Source organism: Squalius cephalus (genome assembly GCF_949319135.1).
Source record: "Squalius cephalus genome assembly, chromosome: 9".
NCBI classification, from domain to species: domain Eukaryota; kingdom Metazoa; phylum Chordata; class Actinopteri; order Cypriniformes; family Leuciscidae; genus Squalius; species Squalius cephalus.
In genome coordinates, this window is record NC_137130.1 from 33367705 (window position 1) to 33382927 (window position 15223).

The 15223-nt window shown below is 36.3% G+C and overlaps 1 protein-coding gene across 3 annotated transcripts in view; it reads right to left on the reverse strand.

Annotated features, from left to right (window-relative positions):
- fmnl2a (formin-like 2a) overlaps positions 1-15223 on the reverse strand; it is a 118297-nt gene that overhangs the window by 29819 nt on the left and 73255 nt on the right. For all 3 annotated transcript variants that reach the window (XM_079880244.1, XM_079880245.1, XM_079880246.1), the window contains exons 7-10: positions 3814-3925; positions 3353-3429; positions 1281-1374; positions 828-902 (exon numbers count right to left, since the gene is read on the reverse strand). In XM_079880244.1, coding sequence (XP_079736370.1) covers positions 828-902; positions 1281-1374; positions 3353-3429; positions 3814-3925 — 358 coding nt within the window. The remainder of the gene's footprint in view (positions 1-827; positions 903-1280; positions 1375-3352; positions 3430-3813; positions 3926-15223) is intronic.

Sequence of the window (15223 nt, forward strand, 5' to 3'; positions counted from 1 at the left end):
CCATCTCTAATCTGCTTAATGTGAAGGTACAGTATTAAGATATTTTTAACATTAACTTAATGGTTTTCTGTAAAGCTGCTTTGAAACTATGTGTATTGTAAAAAGTGCTATACACCAGGTGTCACACAAAACTGTCTTGAGTACACAGTTCTCTGTAATACTTAATTCAGACATGTCAATCGCTGAATTCAAATGTTTTTATATAATGAGTGCAGAACTAATAACAGAGCATTGTTCCTACATAGCTGTGTTTCAAGTCTCTCATATCACTCCACACTCTTCAATGACATCCTATCCTCAGTTCAACTCGAATCAATACATAATGTGCATTTATTTGGGAAGTAACTGTGTAATATGTAGGGAAATGTCCAGTCAAGCATATTTACAAGAACATTCTCCATAACAAGATTGTGTTTTCAGCTACCTTTGTCTTTATTTCACAATGCTTTCAGATACCATAAGGTGTAGTGCTCCCATCTCCATTTAACACATTTTTTTCCATGTTCAAATTTAATTAATCAAATTTACCCCTAAATCAAACCCCTAAAGCTTGCCTTTTACTTAAACTCCAAATGTTCAGGTTTTAAACCAACATAAAGTGTTTTTTTTTTCACCTGTGCAAAGGGCTAAAAGGGCTGTAATTTTATGATGCCATGTTCTTCTGATGCAGCTTAATGAAGCTCTTCTGCAATAATCTATTTACTTTTAAAATGATATCTCATAGCTGAATACTGTCTATCAGTGGTACAGTGTTATGTATTTTAGAGGATTAATAACCATGATTGCAAATTAAAATGTGTATATTTGGATGCTGGTCTAACACATACCATGAAGTCGATATTATTATCTTCATTCTTGAAATGCTCCATGAGTTTCTCAAACCGCTGATCTTCTGAACACACCTGCAAAGCAATAAAGTAAGAGTTCATGCAGTAAAATGATGTCTAGAGAAACTGAAAATGAGATTTTGATACCAGGATAATAAGATATTTCAAAAACACCATGATCCAGTAGTTACATTTATTTCACAAACCATCCTCTTAGGAAATGATATTAGCTTGATCTCTCCTTCCCAGAAACAAGAGATATGAATAAATAATGGTGTGCTGTTCCTCCCACTAAACTAATCAATAACAATGTGTTTAGCAGGTGTGTGTACCTATTTGCTGTACAGGACTGTTAGCCTAAAATGTGTCTCGTGTCTATTCACAGCTTTTAATCTGTAAGTGTTTCTGTGATTCTATTATCTGCAGTGTTGAGTCATGTTAGCGTTTCTGTACCTCTTTAAAGTGATCAAAAGCTGAGAGAATGATCTCATGACCTCCTCGAACCAGACACACGGCAGCCAGCAGCTCCAGCACCAGAGCTTTAGTCCTGCACCAGCAGAGAGCAATATCACACATATTAAAACGTTTGTATCATTCATTACTGCACTGTATCTCTTAAGCATTGTTCAGATCCAAATCCATTTTTTGTGCATATCCAATTGGAATCCGATCATAGTTAGCAAGTGCGAACGGCAAACAATCACATGAAATGCGATTTTTACAAATCTGTCTTGAGCTACATTTATATGTGGTTTGAAATCCAATTTCTGTTAATCCTGATTTCACGTAGTTTAAGTGACTTTCTCACGCCACGTTAAAAGAAAACATGCAGACGTTGTTATAGGAAACATGCTGAAAGTCGCTGCAGAAACAATGCTGTGTTGTTGCAAGTGCCAGACGAGCAGAAAATGCTAATATAACAGAGACATGTTTTGAGACCGGCGTGGAATAAAGCCGCTCACTCCAGCCTCCTGTGTTTCTGCTGCTGCCTAAATAAGACATGTTGCGGTTGTTGCTTTTGCCATATGCAACATCATTGCCATAGAAACCAATGCAGATATTGCAGAAAAACGAAAGAGCAGTATGGGACACACAAATCCGATCTGAACAGTTGTGATACACAGTGTGGACAGTCAATAATTCAGATCAGATTCCAATTGGATACACAAATAATCCGAAGCAGAAGATCTGCACTACCAGTTTAAAAGTTTGGGGGTCAGAAAGTTTTTTCTGTTTTTTTTTTTTTTAATTTTTTATGAAACCATTACTTTTATTTAGCAAGGACACATTAAATTGATCAAAAGTTTCAGTAGCGACATTAATAATGTTGCAAAAGATTTCAATTTCAAATAAATGCTGTTCTTTTGAACTTTCCATTCATCAGAAAATCACATGAAAAAAATGTTTTCAATAAAAATATTAAGCAGTAATATCAGAAATGTTTCTTGATCAGCAAATCAACATATTCAAATGATTTCTGGAGGCACTGTGACACTGTGATCAAGCGACACTGAAGACTGGAGTAATGATGCTGAAAATTCAGCTTTGATCACAGGAATAAATTACATTTTAAGGTATTTTATAACTATCTTTATTTCGATAGTCCACTTTAGACATTCTACTGACTATAAGTAACTTTGCAGCTACATGTCAACTAACTGTCATTATAGTATTAGTAGACTGTCTGCTTAATTTTTACTAAAACTTTATTTTGTTGGTCCTGCAATAGATATTCTACTGACTATAAGTAACTTGGCAGCAACAAGTCAACTTATTCTCCTAACCCGAACCCTAACACCTAACCCTAACCTAACAGTTTACTGACAGTCTACTACAGTCTACTAATACTCTAATGAGAGTTAGTTGACATGTAGTTGCAATGTTACTTATAGTTAGTAGAATGTCTAAAGTGGACTATCAAAATAAAGTGGGACCCATTTTGAAATATATTAGATATAATAGAAAACTGTTATTTTAAATTGTAATAATATCTCACAATATTACTGTTTTACTGCAGCCTTGGTGAGCATTAGAGACTTCTTTCAAAAACATTTTTTTTAAAATCCCCAAACTTTTGCACAGTAGTGCATATAACCAAAATTAATAATCATTTCTCCTATTTATGTCATCTAAACTGATGAAGAAGGAACTCCTCCACACACACACACACACACACACACACACACACACACACACACACACACACACACACACACACACACACACACACACACACACACACACACACAAACACACACACACACACACACACACACAGAGAGAGAGAGAGAGAGATTAAGGAGTCTGTTGTTATTGCTGCCAGTATTTATGACTCTGAAAGAGGAGTCACAATGAATTAAAACGGTGAATTCTGGGAAAGTGCTCTTTATTTCACACACACACACACACACACACACACACACACACACACACACACACACACACACACACACACACACACACACACACACACACACACACACACACACACACACACACACACTTACTCCATCTCAATGGGTTACCTGGGATTCTTATTGTTCAGACTTAGTGCAATTTCATTCACAGCATGAGGGTGAGACATGACCATGTTGAAGCCATACTGAGAGAGAGACAGAAAGAGGACTAATTAGTAAACATAACAGGAACTTCAAGATTTATTATCTGAAAATAAAACATGATATAGTCCAAACAGCCTACTTGGTATGAAAACCAGTCCCACCAGGATTTCATGACTTTTTGTGTGTGTGATCAAAATGACTGATTTTGTGGCGGCAATTTCCAGATTCTTGTGGAAAATTGGCTTCTTTTTTTTTTTACCACATTTATCACATTTTGCGTTAAACTGCTAATTAGGCAGGATCACACACAAAAAAAAAGCATAATTTTGTATATTTCGCAGTATGGAATCGTGCAAAACTGGAGGGACTGAAAGTCTATGAGAGGTCCTCAATAATATAGATTCAAAGGTTTGTGTGTGTTTTACCTGGTAGTTCATGATGGCTCGTAGGCACATGATGCACACATGAACGTCGTCTTTCTTACAGACTAATCTGGAATTCTTCAATGTCCTCCGGCTGGATAGCGTATTATTAGACCTGAGAGCAAAACAACAAGTCAAGTTTAGTATCCAATTAAATATCAATATCTAACATATGAAAATACTGTCATCATTTAGTCACCCTCATGGGGTTGTTCCAAACCCATTTGAACACAGAAGGAGAAGTTTAGCATAATGTTCAAGCTGTCCACATTCACTTTCATTGCACTGAAAAGAGCAGCTTGAACATTCTATGAAACATCTTTTTGTTTTGTTTTCTACAGAAGAAATAAAGTTCAGGTATTGGAACAACATGAAGATTATTGTTATAACATACAATTTCATTTAAAAGTTTAGATTTCAGTAAGCTTTGAATTTGAAAGAAGCCTCTTATGCTCATCAAGGCTGCATTTATTGATTCAAATATACAGTAAAAACAGTACAATTATGAAATATTATTACATTTTTTAAAAAAATAATAATTTACAGCATATGATGTTAAAACGAATATTCAGTAGCCATTACAGTAGTCTTCAGTGTCATTATTATCAATGTTGAAAACAGTTGTGCTGCTTAATATGGAAAACATGATTAATAGGACGTTCAAAAGGACAGCATTAATTATAAATTATTATTAGAAATTATAACATAAAATGTTATGTCTTTACTGTCACTTTTGATTAATTTAATGCAACCTTGCTAAATAAAAGTACCCATTAAAAGTATATAAAAGTATCTGTTTTATAACCATTCATTAAGAGGAATAACTACTTTTTATCAGATTATCTAATCTAGCGCCATATCCTGATTTTAGAGTCGCAGGACTGTGTCAAATCAATACTAAACTGAAGGATCAGAGCAAGTATTCTCATCCTGAAACACATGCAGTTTGTGTGAGCATCTTTAAATGATAATAGTGCTGTGTTTAGGTCTGTCAGCAGCATCTGTGTGTGTGTGTGTGATGTGCGTTGTCTTAGAGCAGTTAAAGCGCTCTGTGCACACATATCACCTCCACAACACAACAGCAGCGTCATTGACATGCATGCCAGCCATCAGGCCCGAGCCAAAGGCTTTTATGTGTGAGAACAGAGACGCACAACAACAGATGCACACAAAGAACACACACACAAACAGGTATAAAACATGTACACATTAGAAAAATATATACATTATAGTATACATTACTGATCCTGTAGATAAGGGCATTCAAATATACGCAAACAGAGAAATCTAAAGAGGCACACAAATACACACGCAAACAAACTAGACAAGGTTTACACACACAAACTAACACAATGGGCACACAGTTCTTTTTCAGGACTGTCACAAGACGAGCTGGGCGTGATTTTCCGAAAACACACACACACACACACACAATGCAGCAGTGCCTGGGGCAATGATTTGTGCTCAATGCTGAGAACTCATTCAGTAATACACACTGGAATGAACACACAGCCTGCACAAGTGTTGTGCGATATGTAGTCTACGATAATATCATAATTGTTGTTAATGTGAAAACTTTTTGAATTTGTTATTCAATTTGTAAAAAAACAAAAAAACAACAACAACAAAAAAAACATGCCTTGGTAGTTCATGCTTTTACAGCATGACGTATTCGAATGCAGTTAGAATGACCCCAACATTCGATTAGTTTTTGTTATATTTCAATATGATATATTTACGGAATATCACATGAGCCAGCATGCTTGTTTTCACGAATACTAGCACGATTCCAAATATGATGGAATTTATACAGCAGGTCAGTAAACAAAAAGTACATATTGTGAGTTAGATATTAGAAAATATGCACTCACCTAAAGGATTATTAGGAACACCATACTAATTCTGTGTTTGACCCCCTTTCGCCTTCAGAACAGCCTTAATTCTACGTGGCATTGATTCAACAAGGTGCTGAAAGCATTCTTTAGAAATGTTGGCCCATATTGATAGGATAGCATCTTGCAGTTGATGGAGATTTGTGGGATGCACATCCAGGGCACGAAGCTCCCGTTCCACCACATCCCAAAGATGCTCTATTGGGTTGAGATCTGGTGACTGTGGGGGCCATTTTAGTACAGTGAACTCATTGTCATGTTCAAGAAACCAATTTGAAATGATTCGAGCTTTGTGACATGGTGCATTATCCTGCTGGAAGTAGCCATCAGAGGATGGGTACATGGTGGTCATAAAGGGATGGACATGGTCAGAAACAATGCTCAGGTAGGCCGTGGCATTTAAACGATGCCCAATTGGCACTAAGGGGCCTAAAGTGTGCCAAGAAAACATCCCCCACACCATTACACCACCACCACCAGCCTGCACAGTGGTAACAAGGCATGATGGATCCATGTTCTCATTCTGTTTACGCCAAATTCTGACTCTACCATCTGAATGTCTCAACAGAAATCGAGACTCATCAGACCAGGCAACATTTTTCCAGTCTTCAACTGTCCAATTTTGGTGAGCTCGTGCAAATTGTAGCCTCTTTTTCCTATTTGTAGTGGAGATGAGTGGTACCCGGTGGGGTCTTTTGCTGTTGTAGCCCATCCACCTCAAGGTTGTGCGTGTTGTGGCTTCACAAATGCTTTGCTGCATACCTCGGTTTTAACGAGTGGTTATTTCAGTCAAAGTTGCTCTTCTATCAGCTTGAATCAGTCGGCCCATTCTCCTCTGACCTCTAGCATCAACAAGGCATTTTCGCCCACAGGACTGCCGCATACTGGATGTTTTTCCCTTTTCACACCATTCTTTGTAAACCCTAGAAATGGTTGTGCGTGAAAATCCCAGTAACTGAGTAGATTGTGAAATACTCAGACCGGCCCGTCTGGCACCAACAACCATGCCACGCTCAAAATTGCTTAAATCACCTTTCTTTCCCATTCTGACATTCAGTTTGGAGTTCAGGAGATTGTCTTGACCAGGACCACACCCCTAAATGCATTGAAGCAACTGCCATGTTATTGGTTGATTAGATAATTGCATTAATGAGAAATTGAACAGATGTTCCTAATAATCCTTTAGGTGAGTATATATTGTCAGTATAGCTCTATTTCGCCAATGAAAATTGTAACAGAACTGGTGTGCGCTAGAGGCATTTTTTTTCCTGAATTACTCACTCATAAATAGTCACTGTTAAAGACTGTTAAAAGATATGTTCTATATAGTATGAATATGGGTGGTATGAATGAAACCAGTGTCAGTTGTGCCGCTTCACTACCATTCATAAATCCTCTGGCCTCATGGGATATAAAGTGTCTATCGAATGCACATTTCAGAATCTCTGCAGAAGTAGTAGGTCATCCGGGGACTTTTAACATACTATATTTTTTGAATATTATGTATTCAGACATACTACTCTTTTGCCGTAATGTTTTTCATTACTATATAGTAGGGAGGTTTTCAATTTTGGACACAGCGTGTGACTTGCCTACCAGCTCTTGGTGGTTTATATATCATTTAATAAAAAATAAAATAAAAATGTTTAGATGTGGCTTCTGTGCCATTTCTGCAGTACAAAAAAATATAAAAAATAGATTTAGTGTATTTCACAATATTATCGGTAAGGAAAAACATATTTTTTTAAGTTAAAAAACACTGCTGTGAACTAATCACTGCAAAGAATATGAAGAATATAAAAAGCTTGTCCACAACAGGCCTAAACCAGTAAAGGTACCGACATCAGATCAACACACTCAGAAAAATTGCGTAATGTCATCAACATAATCACAGAAAAAATCTTTTGTCGATATTGCACACCCCTAGTCTACACTGATTCATAGGAGAACACAGCTGAGTCACTGTTGTGATGTGGTCTGTCTTTCAACTTTGACTTAAGTGAGAGTGTGAATGTGGTTGTCTTTCTTCTGAGATCTTTCATCTAGAACATCACAAGGACCTACTGTAGAAGCTCTTGCAGAGAGTACTGTAAAACGTGTGTGTAATGTCTTTGTCACATATCCGGATGTATGACTGTGCTCATCTGGAACACAATATTCTTTACTCGTATCTATCAGGCGATTTCACAAGCACACACGCTTAAACACGTTCTTTTTAAAATTGCCAAAGTTGATGCTCCAGGGCAGGCTACATGTTTTATTATAAGAGAACAGCGCTAATGAAAGAACTGATCAGGATAATGAAACCTGAAACTTATGAAACATCCTGCTGATAACAACAGAAAATCAGTTTGTGTGATCCGTCATTGGTCAGTTTATAAAAACAAAACGAAAATTCTACATGCGCGCCCACTTCATGGGACCCTGTACATTCTCACAACACAAACGTCCTAAGCATGTAAATGGTTATTTAACGTCCTACGCACGTAATAAAAGTGTGAGCAAGTTACATACAGGACTATGGCAAATGTCAAAGTGTTCATTCTGAAATCTGAATACAGATTTATGTTTTTTTAGGTAAGCACATACAACTTAATTCATATTGTAACCTACATATTCATGTAATTATGTTATGTGTTTTTTATTAATTTAAACGATTCGCTGGCTAAATATCGCTTACTGTGAATGGACTTAAACACCATGAAATGTTATTTCCAAGATTTTATGCTGCCAAGATAATGCAAGGTATACAATTTCTGCTAATAATCCCAGATATATGTTCATATTTAATATTTCCTACTTAATTACATAGATACATTTTGTGTTAGTTACCTGTGTTTGCAGTACAGTTCACATCTGCAGTAACAATTAATTCACAATTAATTTACAGACATGAAATTAATCTATTCTGAACCAGTCATGACGTCACACTTTACACCTACCTTCGACTAAGCGTAAGATTTCGTCTCAGACGTGTGCTACGTCTAGATGGTGCAACAGGTATTAATTCTACGCATTACTTAAAACATATTTTACGTCCAGCCTAGTCTTACAACCGTCCAGCTGGTGCAACCGGCCCTTGGGGTTTAAAAGCAGAGCCCTGATGCTTACATAAAATGTAAAGCTTTGTTTAAGCCTTTTAATAATTCATTCGAACACATGTTTTTTGAGCTTTTTAACCCCTAAATGTGTTATTTGCCAATTATATTTAACTGTACTTGAATCTATCATATAAGAATATGTAGAGCTGTTTTATAGTTGAAATTGAAGTTGTAATTATTCACTGTTTCCTAATTGAAGAATGCGACATTGACACTGTTTATTGGTGTAAATATGGTGTAAAATTGTGGATTGACTTGTCCAAATCATCCTTTTAGTGGTATAGATGGATGAATGTCTGGTGATGTGCTATAAATGTTTTCCTCAGGGTAGAGTTTGCTTCATAAACAGTAGTTACATAACATCCCAGTTCTGGCAAAGGACTTGAAAGACTGGATATAAATTTACAAAGACAAGGTTAGTGAATATATATTTTTTTTTTACACTTGTCACATGCTGTGTAATGAGTAATCTTGTGGAGATACTTTCCAAACAGTGTGTATTTAATGCACATCCAGGTACAGTATCTTGCCACAAAGACTTCTAATGGAAGTGCATCACTACAAATGAGTTTTCCTTTATTATAAATTGAGGGATGAGACTCATATCTGTCAGTTTATTTTACAAGCACACACGCTTGAACACGTTCTTTGTGAAGTTGCAACTATCTGAAATGCTTCCAGTACTAATTTTCCATAAAATAGATATGCCTCTCCTCACTTTCATTTGCTCCGGATGAATATTGTTGGTGTTTCAGGGCTTGAATTTCAGCGTTGAATTGAACATAATTTCACTCATTCCTGCAGATTTTGTGCTCACACCCAAAGTGCGGGACATCTCAGAACTAAATTGAGTTCTTTCTCGCTGCTTATTGCGCTGAAACAGTCAAATACACGAAATAATGCTGGTCTTGGTGAGTATTCATGTAAACAGTCAGTTATATTTTAACTGAACGTAAACAGTTGAGAAAGAAAGTGCATGTGTAACAGTATAATAGATCCATGCGTCAGGTCTTAAATTGCCAATTTTGCCAAATTGCTAAATTGCTGCCAAATTATGAGATAATATTAAAAATATGGGTAACACTTTACAATAAGGTTCAATTTGTTAACACTAGATGTCGCCTTAAAGACATTAGTTCCAATGAACTGCCGTAGACAAGGCGACATCTAGTGTATATATCTATGCACCAGTCTGCGTACACGTCACACACCAGGATGCGCACGCGCCCTCAGATCACTTGGACGTGGCTGTGTATAAGAGGTAAAAACGATATAAATACTGTTCGTTTTCTCACACAAACCGTTCGTTTCGTGTCTTAGGCCATCAATGTGTACTTACGATGGGGAATTGTTTAATTTGGACGATGGGGAATTGTTTAATTTGGACTTCTCTGTGCATGCTCTTTGAGACAGTGACCATAGACCTGCATTAAATGACTGACAGACAAGAACGGTTTGACCTAAAAATATCAAAATTGAAACTACTGCGGAAAAAAAGACACCTACATCTTGGATGCCCTTGAGGTAAGCTAAAACATACCAAAATTTAATTTCAAAGTGAACTATCCCTTTAAGAATACCCTGGTAGTGCATTATAAATACAGACTTCATAGAAAGTGTTACGCGGAAGTTATATTATAAACAGTAGGTATCACACTCAATCTAGCGCAATACTATTTTTTCATGTCTACAGAATTCTATACAAATCTAGAACTTTGAGTAAATGCAGCAGACGTACCCTTGTTTCTGTGAGCACTTTGGACATTGTGGATGAGTCTTTGTTCTTCAGGAGGGCATGGGAAATTTAAGAATTATTCTTTTTACAAATTAAATACAGCACACGATTTAACCCTACAAAATACTAGAAGCAGAAGGAAAACGTGGGAACAAAACTACTATGTGTGGGGCAGAAACTCTGAACTATGGAACACAAATTTACACCACTGGCTGCAGAGATTACAGTGGTGAAAAATGATTAATAAATCAATTGCAGAGCCGCATGATCTGAATAAACAGCATCAAATAACAGGTGAAATCAGAGATTATGGCTGACAGATACACAGCTAGTTACTTAGCAACTGAACTCATTCTGCTAATCTAAGCTCCATAATACAGCACATTGAAAAACATAAAGGGGAGAGGAAAGGAGACTGTCTGAAGGACGGAAAACACGTGCCTTGTGTTGCAGATGGGAACGCACAACAGCAAACTGCAGACAGAGTGACAACTGCATTAATTACACACATTCATTTCACAAAACCTGTGACACAGTTCATCGTTCCAGCAAGAAGAACACAGAATGTACATACACCTAAAGAAATTAATAGCACGTACTGCATGAAGAGAACGTTTAATTCTTAATAATGGCCCGTTCACACCAAAAAGATAACTATAACAATAACTATAAATCGATAACTAAGGGCGGTAATGTTCTGTTTATTATAAACTATATACAGCTATAACGTATGCCGCTCTTTAAAGTCTGGTGGATTCTGATTGGCTTTCTATGATTTTATCATTCATCAGCTGGGGAAAAAATCAATCTAAATGACTATTATTATTGTTGTTAAGTTATTATAGTTAGAAGGGGTCATCAACTGCATTTTTTAATAGTTTTATAAAGTTTCTTGAGGTCCACTTATAATGTTAGCAAGATTTTTACATGAAAATATCTAAATTTAGATATTTGCTATCTATCCTGTTTTTGATCCTCTCTTTGAAATATTTTTGAATATTAAAATACATTTCAACATCTCCGCCAATACATCTGTGGAATTGTTTTTTTGTGTTTCTGTGTTTTGAAAACTTCTGATGCTGAAAAATGGCAACTATAGTGAAATTTAGCCATTAGGATTGAGCCTGATCCCGAATCAGAAGACATCAAACCTATACCTCAAATACCAAGGATACTCCAGTCTGCGACAGAGTGGTAATTAGTCATCTTTATTTATATTTATCCCTTATGTTTTTGTGACGTAGTATTGTATTGTACTACATTATATTACTGTTGAAACGAAGATGCTACAAAAAGGTGTTTATCTCGTTACATAGTTGAAACATTTGCCAACTGTGAAACATTTATGCATATTTGATATGCTTGCTAGCCTTGGTTGTGGGGAATAAAGTTTAAGTACTTGGAGTCACCACAGTTATAGTTGACAAGATAACTTATGGTGTTTTCTGTAAACAAATTATGAATAAATAAAATGACCATTGTTTGTCGCACTATCGTTCTTATATTCATCGTTCATCATTCATAACAGAGATCATAACAATATGAGACAAAGCAATAAGAACACAAACCGAATCTGCAGTAAAATGAAGTGAAAACGAATTGTGTATTACTGACGCAATCTGACTGGATCTGTGTTAAAAATAAAGTTCATTCACGCTTTCTTGATGTTAGGATCATAAAGAAGGCAATTCAGACTGTTTTTCCACAACTTAGCATCTCAAAACCTTTTGTAATCCTCAGAATCCGCGTCTCTAACGGTTTGTTGTTGTAGTAATCCTGTGTTTGCATCTGTCTCGTATTTACTACTACATGACATGCGCAAATCGGTGGGCGGGGCTAAAGAGGCAATGATGTAGAAGTAGGCGTTGATCTTCTTCTGCAGGGATGGTTTTTTACCGAGTCATGCACGAAAAAAAAAGTAAATCATCTGCACGATTTACTAATTCGTTCCCTCGATTTACTAAATCGTGCACACGATTTACTATTCCGTTCCCTCAATTTGGTAAATCATGCGCACGATTTATAAATTGAGGGAATGAATTAATAAATTGTGCTCACAATTTAGCCAACTATTTTTTTTCTGCATGTCATGTGCGGGGCTCTGTAGTCTTTCGTCGCACTATGACATAATAATGTGACAAAATCCAAAATTTAGCAGTCATTTTGGCAACTTGGTTTCAGTAAAATTGTACTAATGAGGAAGTTTTGAGTTCTGAAACGTACAGGATATAATATCTCAATTCATGACCTCTTCAAAACTAAAACTGAAACCGTTAAAAAACACCATTTTTGCTACTTAAAGGCAGGGTAGGCAGGATTTTTCTAAAAAACTTTTTCCCAAATTTGTTTAAACTGTCTTTATATACCAATACATAATTAAAATGTAAGTACTCTGAAAAAGAGAGTATAAAAATTGAGTGTCTCTAGTCCTCTCAGGGCTGCAATAAACACAGCTACTTATTCCATTCACTCCCACCCCCTCCCTTCTGGGCTCCTTCCAAAGCCACGCCCCCAAAACACATGAACGCTCGATGCCGATCGCTCAGCTGGAGGACGCATTTGGCAGCGCCGATCGGAGAGGAGCGCAGTGCATGTAGTGACATCATGTCAGAATCACATGTAATAAAATACCTAACTTTATCATTATGAATATAAACAACTAACATGGCTGTTAGTACTCACTATCAAGCTAGCATATCGATACTGGTAAAGTTTAAAATATATTGAGTTTGATTCGGTAACGAGCTAGTAACATAAGGCAAAGCTAAAAACGGGTTGCATTGATACACGTTTTCCCATTACCATCAGTTACACTGTGTTGAAGGTGAATTTCGTGCAAGATTCATAACATATACGGTGTTTTGCATGTAAGAGCTTCCACGATGAAAGCACTGTTGGCTCTGATGAGGACTAACATTACACTCCGGAGACAAGTAGCCTACCTTTCTACCTTACTAGTTACCTTACTTTTTTGCATTGTTTGCCTTCGCTGACTGTATATGCAGGTACTTGGAATTTTGACTGCTCTTTCTCTACCATAATTGTGATTCTTCCTAGCTTCCATGCCTCTTCCCCTCCTCGAGTCAAACGGGTGCGCGCATGTGGGCAGCTCCTATAGCAGCAGGGGTGGTATCCATGGTAGCGAGGGAGAGTGACAGTCGCCCAGCTAATCATTTCATTCGTTCCGAATTATTGCAGCCCTGAGAGGACTAGAGACACTCGATTTTTAGGGCCCTTTCACACCTACCTTGTTTGGTCCGGACTTTCGGACTTTTCAGTTTGGTCCGAATCAAAATTACAGGTGTGAAACCTCCCCGGACCACGGTCCGGACCAAACAGACGAAATTTGGTCCGACGAAAAGAGGTAGTCTCGGTCCGGATCAAACTGAACAAAGGTTTGGTTCGTTTCTAGTGTGAAAGCATTTTCTGTATGGTTCGGACTTTCGGACCATTTACAGGAAGTTCCGGTGGTTCCCGCGTAGCCTAAACAACTGAAGAAGAATATTTATGTGCAGTCCTGCCCACAGAGTTTCTTCCAGCTGATTCGCACGCGTGCGCACACACAAACGCACACACACGCACACACACATTTGTCCTGCGTCCTGCCGGCGATGATAAAATGTTCGGACAACGAGGACGTTCAACTGACGAATGTGAGCTAGCCTCGAGTACAGCTGGAGCTGCAGGGAGTAATGCCGTAATAATAACAGTAGGCTATAGTGGCAACGATATGCGTCTGTTCATTCATTCTTGTCAAAGTTACCAGCTGACTTGACAACACGCTGACGTCAGACACACATCCGTTTACAAACCAATCAATGTCAAGATGCAGCCCATATAGATGATGACGACAGGACGCAAGTACGTCATGTAAAGTTCTTTAGTGCGCTCGCATAATTGCAATGTGAAACCAAACCAAAACTAACCTAATGTATACAATGTATCAAAACATGAACTTTGGTTCGGACCTTGGTGCGGACTTTCAGGTGTGAAAGGGCCCTTATACTCTCTTTTTCAGAGTACTTACATTTTAATTATGTATTGGTATATAAAGACAGTTTAAACAAATTTGGGAATTTTTTTTTTAGAAAAATCCTGCCTACCCTGCCTTTAATAATAATAAAAAAAAAAAAAAAAAAAAAAAAAAAAAAAAAAAAAAATATATATATATATATATATATATATATATATATATATATATATATATATATTTTGTTGTTGAAAAAACTGAAAAAAAAGAAATTAATATATATATATATATATATATATATATATATATATATATGTGTAAAATATATATATGTGCATATATATATACAGTATATATATATAGTATATATATATATATATATATATATATATATATATATATATATATATATATATATATATATATACATATATATATATTAATTTCTATTTTTTTTCATTTAATGGCCAAGGAAACATTTCTCTTTTTCATTCAGTTTAATTTAATGCACTAAAATAACTCAAACAAAATCCGAAATAAAATAATAAAAACTATATAGACATATAGAAGAAAAAAAAAAACTTTCAACAAAAATGAAAACTGAATAAAACTATAATACTTTCTCAGTGATACTAAAATAATAATGAGTTTTATAGTTGGTGTGGATTTCCCTTTTTTCATACAATTAGAAAGATAATTAAAACTTTAGTTATAG